At 47.4% G+C, this 24,216-nt stretch overlaps 2 protein-coding genes across 4 annotated transcripts; one reads left to right on the top strand and one right to left on the bottom strand.

The window, feature by feature from the left end:
* The first annotated feature begins 1,222 nt into the window (after positions 1–1,222).
* spred2a (sprouty related EVH1 domain containing 2a) lies at positions 1,223–12,409 on the top strand. 3 transcript variants are annotated; one of them, XM_037472069.2, is made up of 6 exons: positions 1,223–1,700; positions 8,248–8,422; positions 8,568–8,736; positions 8,840–8,904; positions 10,470–10,628; positions 10,775–12,409. In XM_037472069.2, exons 1-6 carry the CDS (start codon positions 1,675–1,677, stop codon positions 11,486–11,488), a joined length of 1,308 nt encoding a protein of 435 aa, XP_037327966.2. In that variant the 5' UTR covers positions 1,223–1,674; the 3' UTR covers positions 11,489–12,409. The 3 variants fall into 3 exon arrangements, with proteins under 3 accessions (XP_037327966.2, XP_037327968.2, XP_037327967.2); XM_037472071.2 differs by lacking the exon at positions 1,223–1,700 and adding an exon at positions 2,033–2,314; XM_037472070.2 differs by lacking the exon at positions 1,223–1,700 and adding an exon at positions 5,133–7,004.
* Positions 12,410–16,329: 3,920 nt separating this feature from the next.
* Positions 16,330–23,434, bottom strand: LOC119217983 (actin-related protein 2-B). Its single transcript, XM_037472086.2, has 9 exons — positions 23,294–23,434; positions 21,589–21,699; positions 20,906–21,121; positions 20,695–20,767; positions 20,469–20,605; positions 19,990–20,139; positions 19,746–19,891; positions 19,407–19,539; positions 16,330–19,058 (listed from the first exon to the last, which is right to left on the bottom strand). Exons 1-9 carry the CDS (start codon positions 23,339–23,341, stop codon positions 18,888–18,890), a joined length of 1,185 nt encoding a protein of 394 aa, XP_037327983.1. The 5' UTR covers positions 23,342–23,434; the 3' UTR covers positions 16,330–18,887.
* Between the last annotated feature and the right edge of the window lie 782 nt (positions 23,435–24,216).

Consider the following 24,216-nt stretch of genomic DNA (forward strand, 5'->3'; position numbering starts at 1 on the left):
CATAGTTGAAGGTAATTTGTTGCACAGCTGTTGTGTCAGAGAGAAGCCCCCAAAAAGAAAACCACACGGCCAGATGGCTGCTGTTGGTTAATTATCCAATCAGAAGTAGACACAGATTTCCCGCCTCCATCGCATAGCTTCAAAATGAATGTTACATGAATGCAAAATAAAGTTTGTTAGGATTTAAGGTGCAACACATATAGTCCCTTTTAATATGTATTTATGTAATGATTTCACATGTTTGCAGTCATTTTGATAGCTTATTGCAAGAATACACATAAAGAAACTCCAGGTTACTGCAGGACAACAATAAAGGCTTCATTTTGTTTTAAGGTCAACAAAGAGACAGAAAACGGCCCTAAAAACGTTTAGTTCCGAACAGCTGTCTGACACGTAGCGTTGTCTGGACTGGACGTCACACGCAGGTCAGTACATTTTTGTTAGTGAAACTCCAAAAACACTGGACAGGAAGATGAGCCTCTCCACCAAAACTGTCCTCCCAAAAAAACACAATTAAATGAGGTCTAAGAAATATAACACACGGAGAGAGTCACGTCTACTATTTCTTCACCAAATAAACATCAAACACTTGTAGATTGCTGTAGAGACACCAGCTGTGGAGCAGATGTGGAGCGCAGCTGCAGTAGCACGACTCTGCCGCGAGGTGTCACTAAAACACAGTTTACAGATGTGACGGAAGAAGAGGCCTCACTGATGCTCTTATTTTGAAGAATAGTTTGCAGGTGCTTGTGAATGAATTTGACATCACCTGAAAAACAGGTTGTGGTCTCCTTTGCTCACAGGAAATGATTGAAATAAAAACACAAAACACTTTGTTATACTGATAGTAGCCCCACTACTTCCTCTATTACTACCGCTATTGAAAACTCACACTAGTCGATAAAATATATTGTTTTTCAGTCATACCCTGATAACTGCTACTGGAATACTAACACTATGCTGCTCTCCTAGTATCTGTTATAGTATTTCAATTGCTCATATATAATACTTCTAATTGCTACTGATATACATACTATCGTTTGAAAATCTATTATAATAGTACACTTTTTAGAATGAAAATAACTATTAAAAGTATATTTGCCCAAATACAGAGTAGCATTTGCAAATTACAAAATACTAAATCATCATTATTATTATTTGGTAAAAGCACGTGACTCTGCAGTCCTTCGGGTCTGACGTCACCGATCCTCCTCCTCCTCCTCCTCTTCCTCAGTCCGCTCCGCTCTGCTCACTGTTTCCAACATGGAGTGAGGAGGAGATGGGGCTCGTGCGGGGCCATCCTCACCGATTCCAGCGCTCCATTTTCGGTCACGGCGTTATAGACCGGTCCGGCGGGGGAGGAAGTAAAGGAGGAGAAGGAGGAGGCGTAGGAGCAGGAGGAGGAGGAAGGAGAGGAGATCGGATGCGCCTCCTCGGACGCGCTCCAGTAATTGAGGAGTGAAAGGAGAGGAGGAAGAGGAGGAAGAGGAGGAGGAGGGGGGGGGGGGAGTAGGGAGGGAGGCGGAGAGCCGAGGATACATAACGCACGTCGGGAGTGAAGAGCCGAGCGGAGAAGGGGGGAGAGAAGCGCTCCTGAAGGGCGAGGAGACATGGAGACACCGCGCCGTGCCGCCGCGGCGGGAGCCGGTTTTTACCGGAGGTAACGCGGGGAAGATGTGCGAGGACACGCGACCAGACGAGTGAGTGTAATAACAACCTTATTAACGGTATTAATACACATGATCAGCTGCTCATTGGCGCGCCGCCGCTTGTGCATCGATCCCATGGACGAGGATTGGTCCTCATATGTTGTCACGGCCTCAAGTGTTAGAAGGTGAGGAGGAGGGGGGGGGGGGGGTGCACCTCACCCCTCATCCTCTTCCTCCTCATCTTCCTCCTCCTGGTGGAGGTCTGAGAAAGATTTCACACGGAGGAGAAACGTGAGCAGCCTCCTGCTGATGTGATACAGTCACAGCAGAGAGGAGGCGATGGAGGGGAGGGGAGGGGAGGGGGGGGGGCAGTTTGCCTCATGATGGAGCTGACGGAGCCGACCGAGGAGGTTCCCGACAGGTCTTCGCTGGTTTCCCGTTAGCATGGTCCCTCCTCCGGACAGCGGGATCCCCGGTTTCTCGGCTGGCTCTTGACCCCCCCCCCCTCCCCCTTTGGATGAGGCCACTGAGTGTTGTGACTCATCGCCAGGGAGCACGTGTCTGAGGGCTGTGACCGCTCCGACCCAGCCTCACATCGCTGCTTCACACACGTTCCAGGGACGCTGAGGTACCATCCAGCATCACGCTTTGAGCTTCATGGCCAGGTAGGAGTTCACCTGGTGGAGCCATGAAGACGTGTGGTTGTGTTCTGTAGAGACTGGAGCAACAGATACATTAGATCAGTTTAGCTATTGTACCTGTCGTATCATCCTCAGTTCTAATGGAGACGAGGCAAACAGCCCAATGAGAAGCTTTAGGAGCAGGAATCTGTGCTCGACCCTCCCAGGTTCTGCTGTCTGAACGAGGCCTTTCCATGAGACCGAAAAGGGCGTAAAGGTCTGGAGACACGATGGCAGGAAACCCTCAGAGTAACAACAAGGTCTTCTTGTTCCTTTTGCTTGATGACGTCGGTCCACTTCCGTTCGTCTTGTTCACGTCGAATTGGCTAAATATTTAGATATCACTAAACTACGTGTAACTCCGGACTCCTCTCTCCAACTGTCAGGTCACATGACGCAGCAACAATCAGGAAGAGCGAAAACAAGCACTTCTGGTGGAAGCCCACTAACGGCAGGGAGAGTACTCTATTATTGGGTTTAGAGAACTCTATTATTTGGGTTTAGAGAACTATTATTGGGTTTAGAATACTCTAGTATTGGGTTTAGAGTACTCAATTATTGGGTTTAGAGAACTATTATTGGGTTTAGAATACTCTGGTATTGGGTTTAGAATACTCTAGTATTAGGTTAGGAATACTCCCTTATTGGGTTTAGAGATCTCTAGTATTAGGTTTAGAATACTCCATTATTGGGTTTAGAGAACTCTAGTATTAGGTTTAGAATACTCCATTATTGGGTTTAGAGAACTCTAGTATTAGGTTTAGAATACTCCATTATTGGGTTTAGAGAACTCTAGTATTAGGTTTAGAATACTCCATTATTGGGTTTAGAGAACTCTAGTATTAGGTTTAGAATACTCCATTATTGGGTTTAGAGAACTCTAGTATTAGGTTTAGAATACTCCATTATTGGGTTTAGAGATCTCTAGTATTAGGTTTAGAATACTCCATTATTGGGTTTAGAGATCTCTAGTAATAGGTTTAGAATACTCCATTATTGGGTTTAGAGAACTCTAGTATTAGGTTTAGAATACTCCATTATTGGGTTTAGAGATCTCTAGTATTAGGTTTAGAATACTCCATTATTGGGTTTAGAGAACTCTAGTATTAGGTTTAGAATACTCCATTATTGGGTTTAGAGAACTCTAGTATTAGGTTTAGAGTACTCCATTATTGGGTTTAGAGATCTCTAGTATTAGGTTTAGAATACTCTTTGTTGGGTTTAAAGTTGTCAAAGCTGTAAAGGTGTGAATGAACCGCTCAGAACGCGTCGCCCTGCAGGTAAACACATGACTCACACGAATGAAAGGCTCGACTTGGGAAATGTTTTCCCAGAGTGCACCAGGCCGCAGAGAGAAGCAGGAAGTGGGCGGTTCATATCTGTTGACACACTTGTCTGGGTCTCTTTAACATTATTCTTAAAATTCTTGTCTTGAAAAGTCTTGAAATTATGAAGAATTTTAAGAAAACGCCATGAAAGACAGTGTTTCGTTTTCGTCGGACTGAGTGACTTTTGGAGGATGTTTGGATATTTATCTTAATTATTTAAAAAATATTTTTCATTTTGATAATTTTGAATGACTTTGTAATTGCGATATGATTTATGATTTGAAATTACTTGATTTGTACCAAACAAAGATCTTCTCTTGAGACCTTCACCCTTTGTTACGGACATGAGTCACGGGTGGGGGGAGGGGGGGGGGGGCACCATGACACAATGCGGATTGCCCCTCACACCTCCACCACTGAAGGTCACATGTGATGATGTCATCGCCCCGGGGGCCTGAAACCAGAGGTGTTTACGTGGGCGTGTTGTTTTGTATTGATCGGGCAAACCGATCCCCCCCCCCCCCCCCCCAACCCCCACCTCCCCAAAAGTGACTTTGAAGAAAGGTCAGCAGGCGGCGGTGTCCCGGCTCCACCCGATTGATCTGACATCCGCGGTGACCTCCATCCGAGCCGCTGGGGCCTCCGTCACCTCCGTCACCTCCGCCCAGACAAATATGTAGTATGCATATTGTCTGTTTGCAGCTGCAGATTCATCCTAAAAGTGCAGTTTTCTATTCATATTTTTTCACCCTGTTGTGTCTTAAAAAGTTCTTCTTCAGTAGCTGCCTCACATCCACTGAGCTCCATCCACAGATCCAAAAGTCTTATGTTTGATGGGAGACTAATTGAGCTCCTATTGGCTCGTTTGGTGGTCAGCAGACCATCAAACATCCAACGGCATGTTTCCACCTACGATGGAAAGTAAAAACAGTTCATCAAAGTTATGCAGCGAGTTACATTCCTTTACTTATTGATAACAGTCCTCAGCTGGGGGGGGGGGGGGGGGGGGGAACCGCCGATGAGTCCAATGTGGAGTTGAAACACAGAATCAAACTGATTCGACCGGACTTGAACCTCTGCGACCGGAACCCGATGCCGGGGGCCGCCACGAGTCAAACGGCGCCTGCTGCTGGTGTGACGCCGACGGAGTCATGAGCCCCGATGGACGCCGCGCACGTGTGCCTGTGTGTGTGTGTGTGTGTGTGTGTGTGGAAGCTTTCTGTGTAGCTCATACTGTGTGTGTGTGTCTTTCATGACGATGCAGCAAACAGACGCCACAGGCGATGATCTGCATCTCTGGTCAGCTGCGACTGTGTGTGTGTGTGTGTGTGTGTGTGTTGTGCTGCTTGTTGAAGTGCACCCACGCGGCGTTGTTAATGTGCTCCAAGCAGCCGTTTCATTACCGCGTCCTCTGAGGACGGGGGGGGGGGGGGGGGGGTTGTCCACCCGGCGGTTTGCTTGCGGGCCTCGCTCAGCGAATAACGGCGTGGAGCCGGTCTCCACCACAGGAAGTGGGGGCGCGTTCCCTTCAGGGGGCTCACGCGGTGTCGAAGACGGTACACCGGGGGGGGGCGCTTTGGGGCGGGGCTTGCTGTGATCGACAGGGACAACAACATGGTTACGTGCATTGTCCCCCCCCTACGTCAATCTATGCTTCTATTCAGGCATTTTGTTGGAAGCTACACACAAAGAATGATGAAACAGAGGAGTTGTTGTATTGATTGTGTGGATCTGGATCACCTGTGTGTGTGTGTGTGTGTGTGTGTGTGTGTGTGTGTGTGCAGGTCTGAGTGGGTCCACAGAGCTTTTCTTCCTGTGTGACTCAGGCGCGATGGAGGCGTTCTTATCGCTGCTTGTTTGAACCGGCGCTGATCTCAGAGCTGTTCTATCTCGACGGTTCTGGTTCTGTTCACTTCGGACGACACACGTTTGCTCGTAAACGCAAACTTTATATTTACACAAAATGTCAAATTGACCCAATAATAAGCCAGTATATAATAGAAAGGGTCAATTTTGCACCAATCATCTTATTGAAAAATGAAAAGATACATTAGTCCAAACAACACACTAATTTAATGATGATAGAGAGATTCTGTTGGATCAACTTATCCTTATCAGGAGAATAAAAATGAGTCATGAGTCATCGGATGCAGGTTTTGACCTTTGACCTGTGATCTGGTCGGGTTCAATCGGAAAATGTTTGTCCTCAAGGAGCACCTTCTGGATTCAGAGTTCATCACAAGCTAAAATGTGCTCCACATACACAATGAGACAACAATCTTAAATTCCCAAATGTCCCCAGTGAGATACTATTTCATTTATATCATTTCTGTCTAATTGTTGATTAAGTAACATTTTATTTCCATTGGAGGGTTTGCGTGCTGGATTTATCTCACACGCCATCTTATCAGCGCGTATTTCATCAGGTTCTGACATTGGTCCAATGACATCACCACACCTGTGCGGGTGGAGGTGGGCGTTGAACTACATGCTGAACTTTTGACCTTCTCTTTATGAGCCTGAAAGCACGGAGACACCTTACACACACACACACACACACACACACACACACTCCTGATAAAAGCAGTCCTCCCACCAACGTTCAACCTACATTTTCTAACCTGCAAAGACCTCAGGAGGATGTTGTGTGTGTGTGTGTGTGTGTGTGTGTTGTGATATTATATAACACACACACAGAGCTACACAACACTGGAGCCCTCCAGACAAATGGACAGAAGACATAATTGGTCCCAACGTGCACCGAGAGGAACGTCTCTGACAATCCGCCGGATCAACTCCTTCTGCCCGGATCCCGTGAGTCACTCAGAAGGATGGAAATGGCGGACAGAGCAAAGCGAGGACCAAAGTCGCGGTGAACCTTGAGTGATTCTCCGGGCCGGTGGAGATGCGCCGAGAGGAACAAACCGCCACGTTTTACACAATCATTCATTTTGTAAGTGAAGGTGCCACTGTTTGCAAATGGAGGATCTCTCATTCTGGAACCAAACTCCAGCGTGTAGTCCCTCCTGTGTGTGTGTGTGTGTGTGTGTGTGTGTGTTGTCACTGCACGCTGCCGGCAAATGCAGTGATGACTCATGCTACACACACACACACACACACACACACACACAAACGCCATCTGTTTGACAGGCAGGCTGAATCACACAGCCGAGGGAAGCGGTGTGTGTGTGCGTGCGCGTCTGTGTGTGTGTGTGTGTGTGTGTGTGAGGCCTGATGTGGCGTTGGCGGCGCGCGGCAGCACAGCTCGGCAGCCTGTCGTCAGCGGAGATCGGCGTGACACTGTGACCGTGGAAACAGGATGTACGAGAGATGTCTGAGCATCAAAGGCAAGGAGGAGGCAGAGAGAGTTTCGATTCTCGACGAGCTTCGGGCTGCGTTTTTATTATTTCTCCAGTGCGGAGGTTCTGTTTCTGACGGCAGCTCAGACGGAGGGTGTCTCCTGGTTTTCTCTGTGTGTGTGTGTGTGTGTGTGAGCGCAATACTGAGTACATAAAGGAAAGGCTGTCGTTATCAGTGCTGCGCTCATTTGATTGGACAAAGGCCATGGACTCGCTCCCCATTGGTCGGTCTGATCGGAGGTTTCTCTGCAACAAGAGAAAATCCAAGATGGCGACGGCGGGAACCGGAGGCTTCAAAACGACATTCCACAAAACCAACGTTTCTGCCTCCTCGGTCGTTTATTTCATAAATCCTTGAAGACAGCGACCCATTGGAGGTTTTTGGGGGAGCTCGTTTTAACTGAAATCTCAGTATCAAATCATCGTTGGTTCTGGGCTCTGCAGCAGTTCGGACTCGTCTTCCCTGTGGATGTTTGGTCGTGTCCGTTCTGTCATGTGATGGAAACCTTCTGAGTCAGGCCCAAAAGTTCACTCTGTGAATCGTGATCGTGTCATGATGGCGTCTCCGAGTCACAGAGTTCACTTGAAGCCTTTCGAGTGGGAATTATCTACTTAATAACGTTATGGAAGTATTGGAATTTTAAAAGTCTGAGAGAACCACAAAGAACTGACGTTATGTCACAGAAAAAAATATAACCATATTTAGTCGCACAAAACAGCGACTTGGTGGTGAACAAAAACGAGTCGAAAAAGTGCAGGAATTCGAGACTTCCATGTGACTAAAAACTAGAGCTGTCAACATAAATGCGTTAATCTTTAATGTGGCCGAGATTAATGCGACAAAATACTCTAACGTAGTGGACCGCGGGAACTAAACGTCCGCGAGCTGCAGGCAGCTACATCAAGATGGAGAGAGATTTTCTCATTGTAAGTAAAATAAAAACAGAGGCGCGAACATACAGCGGAAGAACTGTGCAGAGGAACTACTCCACGTGTCAAACCAGAAGGGAGATAGAACACTGCTATGCTAAGCTACCCGCTAGGCTAAGCTAGCTGCTAGGCGTAGCTAGTTCAACATGTTCCACCCGGTGTAATTCTGCCTCCAAGATGATCAAATGTGTGTAGTTTTGTGTTAACTCATTACTTATTTCTTTCAAATCTATTGACAGCCCTACTAAACCCCCCCTTCCTCCTCCTACTGACCACTGTGTGTGTGTGTGTGTGTCTGCAGTGACAGCTACATTGTGCGCGTCAAAGCGGTGGTGATGACCAGGGACGATTCGAGCGGCGGCTGGTTGGCGCAGGACGGCTGCCTGAGCCGAGTGGGCGTCTGCAGGCTGCGGCCCAGCGAACTGCTGGGACGCAACGTCTTCCTCATCCACGGGGAGCGGCTCAAAGACAAGCAGGTGCACAAATATATGCGTAGAGAACATATTACACTAAAAAACCCAGTGACTTGCATAAAACCCTTGCTAATTACCATCTGTATTATTCTTAGAGTACTTTAAACTGTGCGTTCGTTACTCAGGTCCCACGTGGTTGTGTTTCCAGGTGATCCTGGAGTGTTTCTTGAAGAAGGATCTGGTCTACACGAAGGCCACGCCCACGTTCCACCACTGGAAGGTGGACAACAGGAGGTGCGGCCTGACCTTCCAGAGCCCGGCCGACGCCAGAGCCTTCGACCGCGGCGTGAGGAAGGCCTTGGAGGACCTGACCGAAGGTACCAGGGCGCGCTTCAGATGGAGAAGGAGGCTTCAGAAGGTCACAGTCAGATAAAAAAAAAAAAGCCTACAAGAGACGTTAAAACGAGTTGTGTCCCGCAGGCTCGACCACGTCGTCGTCGACGCTGCAGAACGAGGCGGAGCTCGGCGATGACGACGTCTTCACGGTGAGAAACTCCTCGTCCTCCAGCTGATAAACCCCAGAGGAGCTGATAAACGGGACGGATCACATGTCCAGCATCGCCGAGCGTTAATAAAGACCCGATATGACCCATTATTACCTCATCTCTTCAATGCTGTGCATTATATTCATATTTTCTGGATAGAAACTCTACTCTTTTCTCTCAAGTCTTCTTTATTGTATCAATAGAAAAATATAGGGGTGTTAGTTTTTTGGGGGGGTTCTTTGTAGCAGAAGGAACTGTGTGTGTGTGTGTTGGGCTTTGGTGTCAGTGGAGAAGCATGAACGAGGGTTTTGGTATCGAGGTGTTTTGTCGCACACACACGCACACAAACACACACACACTTGTTCTTCTAATGAGTACGACTACAAAGGATTTGAGAAGTGAAGTGACCAACCACATGATTTTGTATCATGCTCGAAGCCGGGGTCCGGTTAGCTTTAGCTTAGCATAGAGACTGGAAGCAGGGGGAAACAGCTAGCCTGCCTCTGGAAACACACACCTACCACCAGAGCTACGGCGCTGCCATCTCTCCTTCAAACCGATACTGCATTCAGTTCACGATTCATCTCTCCTTCCATCCTCCGATGAAGGGAGCCGGTCCCGCTTCCTCCCTCCGTCCTTCCGCTCAAAGGAGAGATCGTTTCTGCGGGATGTCCAGCTGTGGAGAGGAGCGTCCGACCCGTCAGTAATCCGTCACTGAGCGGCCTGTTTACACAGCTGGCCTCGTTCAGAGGAGAGGCCCCCACCCCCCCCCCCCCCCCCCCCCCCCGTCCTGTCTGCAAGTCCAAAATGTGGCTCCCTGAGGAGGAGGAACGAGAACAGTGAGGACGAGTGAACGCAATGTCGCTCTGGAACTATGGAGGTCTTCAGCTTCAAACTAAACGAGAAACCATTTGTATCTGCAGCACGCGATGGGCCCCAGACCCTTGGTGTGAGGTTGCGTCCTTTTAAAAGCCCAAATCCTCTGATCTGAGGCTAAGAAATCCGGTCTTTGCATCAAAGACGGACACACTGATGAATGAGGAAGAGAAGAAAACTCCGGGCCGCTTCGAGCAATTGAAGCATTTCTATAGTTCTATAGAGCGGGGACTATGGGGACTATGGGGACTATGGGGACATTGCTTTGTTACTCCTTAAAGAGGCTCCAGGTTGCATTTGGGCCGGAGATATTAAAAGTAAACTAAATATATCCTCGATGATTTTAAGCAAAGATGCAGCTTCAAGAGGTTTAGTTCACAGAGAATTCAGTGAAATGAGAGCGTCGCCTTGTTTGATCCGAGCCACATGGAAGCCACCGAGGGGACGACGCCGAAGCCAATAAACACACAAAAGAGTCCGCGGACTTATTGAACTATTACAAAACAATAAACATTCCAATGACGATTGCAGTAATATTCCCTTCAACGCAAAGGCGATTAACGTAAGTCGTATCTTTGCGTAGATTTGCCTCGTCTTCGTCGTTGCTTAGCAACAGCAGGCCCAACCTGCCAAGGAGAGCGGGGGGGGTATTGTGTGTGTGTTGAACCCGTCTCCTCTCTGACCTCCAGACGGCCACCGACAGCTCGTCCAACTCGTCCCAGAAGAGAGAGCCGGCGATGCGCGCGCTGCCCCCCCCCCACACCTTCTGCGAGGCCCGCCGGCACCACTGCATCCTGGGACATTTTTACGAGCACCACCGGCCCTCCGAACACTACTTCCTGGACCAGGTGAGTAGAAATCCTGCATTTCTGCAGAGCCGCACGTGGTTGGTTGAGACGTTTTCACAGAGCACATCCGACCCAAAGAGGTCACGACCCCCCCCCCCGAGGACAGAGTCTCTCAAACCGCTTCCGTCCCCGCTGTGTCTCTGCAGGCGGTGCACACGTTCCCTCGCCACGTCAGCTTCCAGGTGGAGGACGAAGAGATCGTGCGCATCAACCCGCGCGAGCGCACCTGGCTCACGGGCTACGAGGACTACCGGCACGCCAACTCCCCGCGCGGCAAGCCGCCGGACCGCCCCGGCGCCCTCGACGCCCTCGACGCCTACGTGCACTTCGCCAAGGGCGCCCCGCCCAAACACGGCTGCGCCTACCCGTACCCGCTGAGCTGCGGCGTGCAGCGGGGCGGCAAACCCGGCCGCCCGGAGTACGCCGGTGGCGGCTGCGGCGGCCGCAGGGCGGCGGTGACGGCGCAGCCGCGGGCCGCGGCGCCGCCCAAAGGCAAGAGGCGGAAGGAGGATGGCGAGCGCTCGCGCTGCGTCTACTGCCAGGACATGTTCAACCACGAGGACAACGGGCGGGGCCGCTGCCAGGAGGCGCCCGACCCCGTGCAGACCTGCATCCGCCGCGTCAGCTTCATGTGGTGCGCCGACAGCCTGCTGTACCACTGCATGTCGGACACGGAGGGCGACTACTCGGACCCGTGCTCCTGCGACGCCGCCGACGAGCGCTTCTGCCTGCGCTGGTCGGCGCTGGTGGGCCTGTCGCTGCTGGCGCCCTGCATGTGCTGCTACGCCCCCCTCAGGGCGTGCTACCGCTGCGGCGTGGCCTGCCGCTGCTGCGGCGGGAAGCACAAAGCGGCGGGCTGAGCAGGAGGCCCCGCCCCCTTCCTCCCGGGTCCGGTGGGACGAGGGGAGGAGGAGATCCAATCCTCGCTCAGACTGATCAGAGATTCTTTATTTAATATATGAAATACTATAGATATAATGTATATATATATATACTATATATATATAAATATATATAGGTATATGGGTACATTCTATTTTTACACTCGTTGTTCTGTTTCTTCGTGGTCAGGATGTCGTAGGGTTCAGGAGTGGAATAGAACATTAACAACGCGTGTCTTCGTCGTATTTCCGCTGGCATCAGAACCAGCGCTGTGTGTCGTTTCTACGGCAGCCCGGAAGGGTCAAAACCGGGCTGCGGCTCCGCCGATGGCCTTTTTCCCGCCACTCGACCCTCCGCGTGGTCACCGGAGCACGAGGAGACGCCACAATTTAGGAACATTTTGAAACTGTCTTTTTCTTCTGTCTTCAAGCTCAATCACATTCTCGGCAACGTGTCCCTCTGACAATCAGTGATCAATAACCTACTTTTGCAGCTATGAAAAGTGACAACAACTAAAAATCGGCTCCGTTTGACCTCGTTGAATCAAGGCCTGTTGAGTGCTGGTCATACTGGTCTGTCTTCACTGGTTTGTGGTCCGGAGGTTTGTTTTATTGGAACAGAGAACACAGAACACTGTGTGTGTGTGTGTGTGTGTGTGTGTGTGTGTGTGTGTGTGATTCTTTCACTGTGTTCAATCAACACCAGAACAATCAAACTTTTTTTTTGAGCCAAATTCAAAATGGTTTTGATTCTTCTCTACAAAAGTCTGACAATACCAACGACAAAAATAACAGTCATTCTAAACCTGTCGATTAGATAAAAGTATCATTCAATGAATATCAATTAAGCAACAAAAGAATAAAGCAACTGATGCTCCATTTATTGTGAAAACAAACATATTTTTAGTCTGAGGCAAATGTTTCTTTTTCTTTGTAAACTTTACAGTACGAACTATTTATTACGCGTTATCTAAAAGTTTCAAATGCAGTAATAGAAGGATTTTCCTTGTGAAGGAGGCGGAGCTAAACTGAAATATAAAATGTACATGATGTACATTCCCTCCTCCCAGATCTCATCGGTTTAAACTTCTGAAGCACATAAAGAAAACATCAACAGATTTTGATATTAAAAACACAAAGAAATGGATTTTTTGTAATGTTTGTGTGCGTCTCAGTGGGACCAGTGATGTCCGTCCACCAGGGGTCCAAATACGTCCTCCAGCGGTTATGATGAGAATCAGGACATGTAGTCAAATTCATATCAGACGTCCAGTGAGACAAACACATCCTTTGATTTCAAAAGAGGCCGAAGCCATCGAGTGGAGGCCTCGTGTCCCCCGTCCGTCCCCCTGTCCCCCCCCGGTCCCTGTCTTCAGAAGCGGTCGTGGGTCCAGCTGTTGGAGGAAAGTGCCTGAAGTCTCTTCATTCATCTCCTGATGTGTATTTTACAAAATAATAACTGTGTGAAAAGGAAAAAGAGAAATGGTCGTATTCATTGGTTTGTCCTTTTTATATAAGTCATATTTTTAATGATGTAAAATAAAACAGAACAAATATATATATACATGTATATATAGATGTATATATATATGTATGTATATGTATCACGTGTATGATGTACATTTTTAGTTCTATTTTTTTATGTTTCTAAAATCATGGATGTAAATCTCCTCTATGAGAGACGTGTATGAAGATAAATACATCATCTGCAAACTAAAGACTGGACAGTTACATTAAGAGTGTGTGTGTGTGTGTGTGTGTGTGTGTGTGTGTGTGTGTGTGAGAGAGACTTAGCCATTCACCCAATATCCCCTGAGATTATACGAAAACTAAAACAAAAATAAAACAAGTGTGTGCGTGTGTGGGGGGGGGGACACAAGTTCAGAGATTTAATATCTACAATACTTTGGTTTTATAAAAACAATACCTTTTTGGGTTATTTTATCATTTTTGGATTTATAATTATATTTATAATTATATAATTTAAAATATATGTATATGCCTGTAGTTTTTTTAAATTCAAATGAAATCAGTTAATCTATAAAAGTTTACTTATTGAATTCCTGAGATCAGACTGACACATGAAACACGGCGGGTAATAATTAAAATAAGTGAAATACATATAGTAATACATGACGTTTTATTTACATAGAAGCCGAACACGTCGCATGACATTTGATTTTAAATCAAAACGTTTCCTTGTAAATGTGTTACGTGTCCGTTGCCATAGATACTGAGACGTTTCTTAGACTGGACTCAGCGACACAGCTGTTGAATTTGGGAGATTTTGAACTGCAGCGATCTTCAGATGAGCTACAAGATTTGTTTGTTTGTTTGTTTGTTTTTAGCTGTTTTAAAACGCAACCGAGGAGCTTCTGTTGTGGATTTTCAAACGAAGGTAATGAATTCAAATGTGAGATTTATAACAAAGTTAAACAGCTAATTGCTAAAACAACCTGTCTGTTTTAGAGACATATTCTGTCATATTTGCCTTTTTAACGGGGTAATTAACAGGAATAAGATCACATTTTTTAAAACCAACGATCAGTTAATAACAATCATTGCTACATAACTGCCAACTGCAACGTGTAGATAGTTCAAGTGTATATATTGATATTCTTTGTATGTTACCCACCTAACTACATACAACGCCTGTTCTGAATGATAATAGTAATAATAATAATATAATCCTATTACTAGAAATGCTTTCTATAAGTAGCCTTATATTTTGATTTTGATTTTCATTGCTTGAAAAATACAAAAATAATAAAATCGACATTCTAAACAGAATCTTATGAATGTGATGATATTTGTTGTTGACATTTAATTACAAAGATCTATTCATAATGATGTTCTCGGCCCACTAAAGAATTAAACCAATTCATTTAAACATGATCCATCCAGTTACTTAGATAGTTAGCAGTTATGTTTCTCTAATCAATGTTCTCAATGTCAAAGACCTTTTTTCTGGGATCAAAGTGTTTCTTGTTCCATCTAAAATGTGCTGGTGACCCCTCGGTGGTCCAGTACCGTCTCGTCCCCCTTGTTCTGAAGCCTGAGCCATGTCCGTCCCGCCCAGCGGCCCCCGGCGGCCCGACGGGCCCAGTCGTGTGGACATGGAGGTCACGCGCAACCAGTCGCAGCTCTTCAGAGCGGAATGCAGGATGACCATCACGGAGATGGACACCGCGTGCAAGCGCATGCAGAGTGATGACACCAAGCACCTGGGTGAGAGAGGGGGACACAGGGGGGACACTAGAAGGGGACGGCTGCAGCTGGACGCATGGAGGGGGACCGCAGTGGGAGTCCTTGGTCTTTGTGCTCCTCAGACCAGCGAGTCAGAGACATCCAGTTCCTGAGGAAGAATCTGGAGTGGAAGCTGGAGGAGATCACCGAGGAGGTGGACGTCCTCCTGGAGATGTCCAGCAGACTGGCGAAAGCCCTGGAGGTCTGCAGAGAGACTCTGAGGGTCACCGTGGTCTGTCTGGACGAGAGGTCAGTGCTGGAATGTGCTGCAGCATCGGAGAGCTTCTCCCACACTTTAAACCAGGCAGGAAGTCCAAACCTTCAGCTCCAGCAGTCATCTCACATCCACAGCTCGCCTCCTCCTTCTGTCGCCTGCAGGACGAGGCGCCCCCCCTCCGAGAAGAGCTCGCCAGCCAGCAGCGGACGAGCGCGGATCTCCTCGGCGCCATCGCAGAGAACGAGCTCGCCAGCCAGCAGCGGACGAGCGCGGATCTCCTCGGCGCCATCGCAGAGAACGAGGGCGAGCTGCCAGCGGGAGCTGCAGGAGAACCTGGAGGTCAAGGCGAGCTCGCTGCACATCGACGAGGTCGTCTGCGCCCGCCACAGGGAGCCCGGCGCCATCCACAGGTTCTGAGACGGCGTCGGTGTGTTGGAGGAGCTCCTGGTGACTCTTTTTGTTTTACATAAACTGAGGAAATTGCGCAACTTCATGTTTCTGACTCAAAATGTTTAACTTACGAGCTCAGAGGAGATGAGTCACATGTTCGGACTTGTATTTAACTAAAGGAACTGTGTGAAGATCTCACGGTCCATTAGTCGTCTTTCCTGGTGTTGCACAACAAGTCGTTCTCTATTCATGACAAACACTTTGGATATATTCCTCAGAACAAGAAAAAAGAAAGTCCTTGCATACAAGTTAAAAAATGTGTTTGCTGTTGTGGTTTTTAATGAAAATGATGAAATCTCCACTGCCTTAAGATTCCAACATTTCTTTTAACAACTGAGTGACAATTGACACTTTGGCCAGAAGATTGTGAGAGACGGACAGTCAGGTCTGAACACACACACGTTTCCATGTAAACAAAGGGAGCAGCAGACTCACTGGGGCCTCAGTAAATCAGACCCAGACCCGCCAGATCCCTCCCACTCTGCTGGGGAGGCCGGGGCCCCCCCACACACGCGCCATGTTGCAGCTTTTTTTTTTTTCCCCCTACAGCGATGGGGTTTCTTTTTAAGCAAAGGCTTCAACTCCCACCTTATTTTTTACTTACTTCTTATTTCTTGCTTCTGCAAGGAGCAGTGTGTAGTAGCATTTAGGGAGAAGCCTTAGAATGAGCCTTCGGTGTCTACAGGGGGGGAGCTTTCAGGTAACCTGAGCCCTCCCCCCACTGAGGGGTATTCAGCTAGTTGCAACCTGGACCCTCACCGCTAGGTGGCACCACTTCCTAGTCCCTGCACCGTAGTGTTTACATTTAACACTCACATCAAAGGGCGACCCTTCAGAGCGCCGGGCTTCGTCCTCCGGCCGACCGGACGTGGGGGGGGGCACACGAAGACACGAGGACACACCGGGCGTCTATAAATCATTTGCTTTATTTAAATCAGCGGTTGGCAGTTATGCTACAAACTAAACATAAAAGAGGACGAGCAAAAGAAAAAAAAATAAAAATAAAAAAAATACAGCAAGAGTAAGTGAACTCGGCACTTGAAGACCGCGGTGTTTGTCGAGAGGAACGTATACATTTATATTTATATGTGTGAGCCAAGTGCCTCCAATATACACAGAAGAACCGAGACGGAGGAACCACAAATACCAGCTTTTTACGTGGTCTCCGTTTCCTGACACCAGATTCTTATTAACATTACAAATATTTCAGTGACACAAATCACCTTCTCCTGAAGCCCCCAGATTCATCTTCAGTACAGCCGAGGAGGAGGAGGAGGAGGGGGGGGGGGGGGGGGGGGGGGGGTCACGACGAATACGGAAAAATAACATCTGATTCAGGATGAGAGGAATTCAAGTTTTTCTAAATATTTTAGCAGATTAAATGTTTTAGGCAAACATCCCCGAACGATGTCATTGGTTGAAGAGACGTTTCACTCTTAACTGTTGTATACGTGTTATACATTATTATTTGTTCACTCGTTTTGGGAGAGAGCAGCCTAATGAAAGTGTTTGATCTATAACGCTCGCTTCCATCGTATTATTATCAATAAGCTTCATTCTCATCGGCTCCTTTAAGCACCTGCGTTCCTCTCAACCAATGAGATTGCTCCACACCTCCTTTCGCTCCGTCAACAGCACGTGGAATTATTTCTTTTGGACATTTATTTCTTAAAAGACGACGCGTTTCCCGTCTCACAAAACGCAGCTTTAAAAAAAAAATTAAAAAATAAAGAGGAAAAGAAGCGTCTGTGGAGTTTAAAGCTCGCGGCCTTATTGGCACAAAAGAAATGACTACGACCCAGGACCGAGCGCGGGGCGGGGTTCAGAGCGTCCTCGGGGGGGGGGGGGGGGGGGTCACGTGACCCGCTCGCCGCCATCAGCCCGGTGAGCCGCCGCTCGTCGGCGGAGAAACGGAGGACTGTAGCATCGGGTCAAGTTAAACGCGTGATTCGGGCTGGAAGTAGCCGTTTAGAAGAGAACGTGTGAGTGAACGGATCCATTAAGTCACTGCAGCACGTGTGTGTGTGTGTGTGTGTTGATGTGTATTCTGATTCTTTCAGCCACAACCCCGCTGGTGTCGAACGGACCCTGAGAGCAAATAAAAAAAAAAAAAGACAAAAGAACTGTTTTTTGTTTGCTCTCAGGTCCGTTTCACACCGCCGGGATTATAGATGAAAGAAGGTCAGAATACATCTGCAACACATGCACTCAAACACACATGTGGTCGTGGTCACATCCATCCTGCAGGAATCAGTCCATTCACTCACTCATTTTAGGTTCAAACCGCAATTTTGTCGGACTGGAGTTCTGCTCGGCGGCCGTGTGCCCGGTGCTGCCCCCGGTGGCAGAACGCTGAATCACAGCACCGTGACGAATGACCCCCCCACGCCATGTGACCGCTAACGGAAGCCGCCGCCCCCCCCCCCCCCTCGCGACGGTTTATTTGCTGGCTGTAAACAGGACACGGATCAAACCCATCGAACGCCTCAGCTGGTAAGTTTCCAAATACTAAACTCCACCACAAATCAAACCAGAAGAAAAGCAGGAGAAAAAAAAAAGACCTTCCCTCGTCTTGAGTTTGAAATTTTGTGGAAGATACAAACTTCTGCGCTCAACAAGCAAGCGAATGTCCCACAAAAGACAAACGAGCTGCCAAGTCAAAAAAAAAAAAAAAAAGGGAAAAGAAAGCATCTGCCCTCCTGCTCCTCCAGGTCACGACTCTGGAGGCAGAACGTTGGATGATTGTTAAGAAGACACAGTATGTGATGATCATCTAATCTCTGTGATGCTCCACTTCTTTAGGGCCTGCATCGCTTTTGACGGATTAGTCGGCACGTTATTATTATTATTATTCTTTGTTGTGTAGCAGGAATTTTTTTTAAAAGGAACTCAAACGGTGCCGCTAATAATAATAATTATTGTTGTTGTGATCTTTGACTTCTCAGCAGCTCCATCTGGCCCAGCTCCTAAAACTAAATAATAACCAATTGGACGTTGACCAGCCTGCATTAATAAAGTCATTGAAGGCGATTGTAGATTTAAAATTATGAAACCATTTTGGAAAATACTTATTCTCGTCCTTGGCAAGAGTCTGGAACAAGATCAATACCACTCTGATGTCTGTGGAGTTGCACAGATGCAAGAGACTGGTTTCACTCTTGTTTTCAAACTCTGGCCAAAAAAGAAAAACTTTTCCAAAAAACGTTGCACTTTTCCTTTAAATGGAGTAATTGTACTGATTTTGTCGCTTTTGAGTCGCGGCACAAATATTGAAGACCTCCAGTAGCTCCCTCCCCATGAAGCCTCGGAACACCCCCCCCCCCCCCCCCCCCCTTTGCTTTTCAAAATGAGCCTAAATCGACGACAGCGCGACCACGTCGAGGTAAGCGGTGCATGGATATCAGGCGAGGGGGGGGGTGGGGTGGGGGGGATGGAAGTGTTTTTTTTTTTTTGTTTGTTTGCGTTTTATCTGACGGTGACTCCCAGCTTCTCCAGCACCCGGGTGCCTTTCTCCTGGTACTCCTCCCGCGTCATCCAGAAGTTGTCCTTGTCCTTCATGATGTCGGCCAGCACGGCGCCGCCCAGGAACACCATGTGTTTACGCCGGGGGGGGTCCTCTATCCTGATCTTGAATTTCTGCAGGCGAGGACGGAGGCAGAGAGGAGAGCGAAGAATTAAAACGTGTTGAGATCCCCTCAAAAAAAAAAAAAAAAAAAAGGACCCCTGGTCTCTTAATGACAGGAACGTGCTTCCTCTCTGGGAACTGGGTGACATTTTCACCACCATCATGAGACAGCGACACCTTTGTGAGGAGCTGACTGTGGCTTCAGCTCTCCCTAGTGGCAAAAACGAGTACTGCACAACAAGACAGTACAACCACTGCATATTAATCAACTGTAAAAGCTAAAAGCGGCGCCGGGATAAAGGCTCCTCGACGGAGCGTCAAGCTGCACCGAGTCGTCATCAGACGTCTCGCACACTCACCGACAGCTTGTCGACGTCTCCCTTCAGCACGCGCTCCAGGTACAGCTGCTTCAGCTCGCGCTCCAGGCGGGACGGCAGGCCCGGGTACATGGTGGAGCCTCCGGACAGGACGATGTGCTTGTAGAACTCGGACCTGAGCGGAGGAACACAGCCACGCGTGAACGCGCTCAAGAGCAGCCGGCAAAAACTGGACTGGAACTTTAAAGTAAGTCATTCCTTAAATGTGCCGTAATTTAAAAGGTTTGTGCTACTTGTGCCATCGGGTTGAGAAGTCTGTGATCAGGCGTTATAGATCTGTATAAAATAATATCGCTGGTTCCAGATGTTTAAGCCGTTTACCTGGTGTCGATATCTGCGGCCTGGATGGTGTTGAACAGCAGCTCGGCCACGCCCACCCCCTCCACGTTGATGAGGTGGGGCTGGAACAAAGCCTCTGGGGCTTCGAACCTCTCCCCTCCCACCTTGATCAACCTGCCGTCTGGCAGCTGAGGACACACCGCAGGAAAGGCCCCCACCCCGCCCCCCGGTCAAGACGTGCTACGAGGTCACGATGCTGCCGAGCGCTCTCTGGAGCGCGACTCACCGTGTACGACTCCACCAGCACCGTCGTCTCCAGCGCCAGCTTCTGCTCCTGCTCGATGTTGTAGCCCACGTAGCACAGCTTCTCCTTCATCATCCTCACCGTCTCAAAGTCCGCAGAGTGGTTGAAGGCGTAACCGCGCAGCAGCAGCAGCTGGTGGTGCAAGGAGAGACGTATCGGGGGCCAGGATTTAAATAGAATTGTGGTGTGAAATAGAAGGTTAACGACACGTAGCTTGAGTTCAAGTAAGAATTAATTTGACATTTAATTGTTCATGGTTCCCCTGAAAGCTGATAGGACATCACGAGTTATCTGCTCAGTAAGAGCTTATCAGGCAGAACAGAACTATGACAGTAACTTCATATTTTGTCATATTTGAAAGTCACTTGATAAGGAAATTGAAATATATGATTAAAATAGTACTATTCAAGCATTGAAATTAAATTGTTTGACTGTGTGTGTGTGTGTGTGTGTGTCCGTACCTTGATGAGGTAGCGGGTTATGTCCCTCCCTGCGATGTCGAGGCGCCGCGTCAGGTGGGGCAGCGAGAAGCCCTCGTAAACCGGACAGATGTGAGTGACGCCGTCGCCGGAGTCGACCACCACTCCGGTGAGCAGACCTGAGACCACATGTCAGAAACTCGTGCATCAGTCGGCCCTCGGGGTGCGCTTTATGCATCCCTCTAGTACAGAACAACGACAAACAAACCTTGAGCGTAGAGGGTGAGGACGGCCTGGATGGCGATGTAAACTCCTGAGAACTGGTACGTTTCAAACATCACCTGAAGGGGAAAAAAAAACGTCATGTTATGCTACAAACCATTTAATAGAAAACAGTTAATCAATTAATTCATTGTCATCAAAGCTGAGTGTTCGTCCACTGAGATCTTTGAGCTGAGCGCTCACTGCACGCAGCCCACCTCGATGATCTTCTCCCGGTTCTTGGTGGGGTTCATGGGCGGCTCGGTCAGAAGGATCTTGCAGTCGTGGGAGTTGACGTTGAGTTTCTCCGGCCCGAAGGTGTAGTCCCAGAGGTGCTTCATGTCGTCCCAGTTCCTGACGATGCCGTTCTCCATGGGGTAGTTCACCTCCAACATGGAGCGCAGCTCGCTGGCCTCATCCCCCACCATCAGGTCCTGCGAGAGGTCAGAAGGTCAGAGGCACATTTTGGGCGACCTTGGGGCAGCGGATTCATCGCGCAGGACGACCACGCCGTAATCTCTGTTCAAACACTTTATCTGAACTTTTGCTCCAGCAGACCTCAATCGGATTGAAGGAGGTAAAACAAACAAGGCTCCAAGCCTTAAAGTACGGTTAGGTTTACAAATGGAATGTGCAAAATATTTGTTTTATCACCACCTGATACAAGTATTTACCTGCCGTCTGTGAAGTAAAAGAAGCAAAACAATGAAATGAGCTGCTGTAATGTTCGGTTAAAATCTAAACTTCAAGGCAAAAAAGATCCCTGCACCATCATACATGATCACTTATGTTACCTAAGGCTCAACTTATTCCTCTCACTTTGCACAACCCATCCTGATACATCCTGAGATGTGCTCGTAGTTCCGGGATGTGCTCGTAGTTCCGAGGATTTCAGTGTTACCTTGATTTCAATGTTGCCAACTTTAGCTGTGGAGCGGATGATTGGTCGGCCAACCAGCGCCGGGAAAATGTGTTCGGGGAAGTTGGAGCCTGCATAGCCGCACTTGACAAACTGGGATGGGATGGAAAGAAAAGAAGGAAGGAGAAACACGTTGTAGTTTTTAAAATAACCGAGTAGAATCCTGTAGGTTTCAAGACAGATGCAATAAGAGTATGAATTGGTGACACATAGGAAGCAAGTGTATTGGTGGAATGTAATTACAATTACTGAGCTCTGTACATTGTCAACTACAAATGTAAGGAACTTGTACTTAACTCAAAATGTTTAGAGAAGAATGTAGATGCTTTTTAGATCATTTTTAAGTTAAAACCATGCATCCCAGTAGTAACGGTTTTTCTGAGCGTTGGTATTTAAACCCTGAACATCTACAGCAGTAAAATACCACAAATGTAGCAATATTTTTTCTTCCAAAAAAAGAATCGGCAGCTTTCAGGGAATGTTTCACTGCACAAAGACTACTTTTGATACACCAAGAACATTTAACTTGAGGAATACGTTCATACCAAGTAATGCAATGCACAATGAGCATTACTTTTACTTGGGATGCACTGTTTCCACAGCGGGGTGTTGGTCCGTTTACTGCAGTGAAGGACGCGATTACTTCCTCCCCCCGCTGTGAAACACGTCCTTTGAAACCGGTGAAACCTGCTGCAGAGCTCACTAGTTCCCTTACATGGAAGCACTGCCTCAACTTCCGCAACCGACGACTCGCGGCGGCCCGCTGGTCCACTTCCCGTTTGCAGGCCGATTAAGTTCGACAGACGTTTCATTTATTAAAAACCACCACAGACCAATGGGACCATTTAAAAGGACACGTTTATATGATATTCTTTATTTGTATGAGGCGCGGGACGCGTTGGGTGATGTTACTTGAGTTAGCTTATCTAGTTAGCCTAACCTAGCTAACCGAAATAAAACGAGGTTTAGGAACCTTGGGTTTCATTTAGATATTTTTAATGTAGCTTAATAGTATTTCCAGCTGGTGTCGGGTGGCCTCTGCTTCGAACTCTGGATGTTGAATTACAATCACATCTTGGTTAATGAGAGGAAGCTAGCTTGCTAACGTTACCTGACCATGTAACGTCAACTAACGTTACCAGCACAGGTTAAAAAAAAGAATTAATCATATTCATCTAATGGTTAAACTACTATTCTGAATCCTACGCGTTCGTTCCTCAGTACACGTACGTATAGGATGTGTTTACACGGAGAGGTGTTTTATGTGCTCGTTTTCACCGCAGTCTGTAGCGTTAGCTGACCAACGTTACTGCGTCGCGGTACGGAAGTTACTAACCAAAGCTAACGTTAACTGAAAAAAAGCTAGCTAAACTAACCGTTAGCTAAATTAGCCCGGAAGCGCTGTCAGATACTTTATTGGCAATACGCTAATGACACACTGATGCATAATAAACCGCAGCAGGGCGAATACACGTCAGTTGTAGCCCTGCTGTAGATGAATGAGCCGAATCCAGCTGACGGACACATTCCTCGCACAACCCACCCAGACAAGCTAACGCGTTAGCCAGTTAGCTCTGTGTTACTTCCTGTTTCTAGCGCTCGCCGTTTCCTCGTCAAACTGCACTGCGGGAGAACCGAGGGCGTCACGGAGTGAGACTTTGACAGCACCGACTGCTCCAAGACTTACCCCGGTTCCATTGTCACAAACCACGACTTTTCTTCCTTGACTGTCCATTTTGTGTTCCCTCAATCAACCAAAGAAGCAGCCACCCCCCTGCCTGCACTCTAACGTCAATTTATCCAATCGCCGGAAGCAACACACACCAGGGTGTGACTCCTTCACAATAAAAGCGCCATCTGCTATAAATGGGAAGTGGCATTCGGTGCCATTATTCTTTACTTCTGCAATACCTCCACCGTGAAAACACTATTTCAAGTAAAAGTCCTGCATTGATTATTAACAATATAATTAAAAACCTGCATGGCTTTTACTTCAGACAAAATAAAAGTCACAGGAAAAACTATACATTATAATATTTTACTTTTACTAGTAATTTTTAAACACCTCTTGTAGAAAAATTAAAAATTTTAGATGGTACTTAAACGTTAGTGACCAGTAACCTGTGTTGCATTGGTAAAATACTATTAAAAATCAAATTTGTATGCTACTTATATAGGAAGACAGACGTTTACCCAGCCATAAGCAGTTCTGATGGATATTAAACATCAAGATTCAAGTAGAAAGTCAAAGTCTTTTAGGCTATAAGTGAGCTTGTGGTGAACTTTGCCAATGTCCAGAAGTGTACATCTGGCATATGACACTGTTGCATGTGCATACCTTACATTTAAAATAAGGTAAAGTAGCAAAAACACAAAAAACAAAAATGGTTGTCTGGAGGATGACGTGAAGACCATCTTGGTAAACATGGTTCCATAAACAAACCCAATTTGTTCCCTAAACATCTGGGCATACATTTTTGTAGTGCAACAAGTTGTAAACCTTGATCTTCATTTTATGAATAACTTACGCAATAATAATTACTGCGTGCAAACTGTTTTTTCTGGGAAAATTTAAATTGTTTGAGTGCTAACTGACTAAAATGACTCACC

This window comes from Pungitius pungitius, chromosome 9 (assembly GCF_949316345.1).
Source record: "Pungitius pungitius chromosome 9, fPunPun2.1, whole genome shotgun sequence".
In the NCBI taxonomy this organism is placed as follows: Eukaryota; Metazoa; Chordata; class Actinopteri; order Perciformes; family Gasterosteidae; genus Pungitius; species Pungitius pungitius.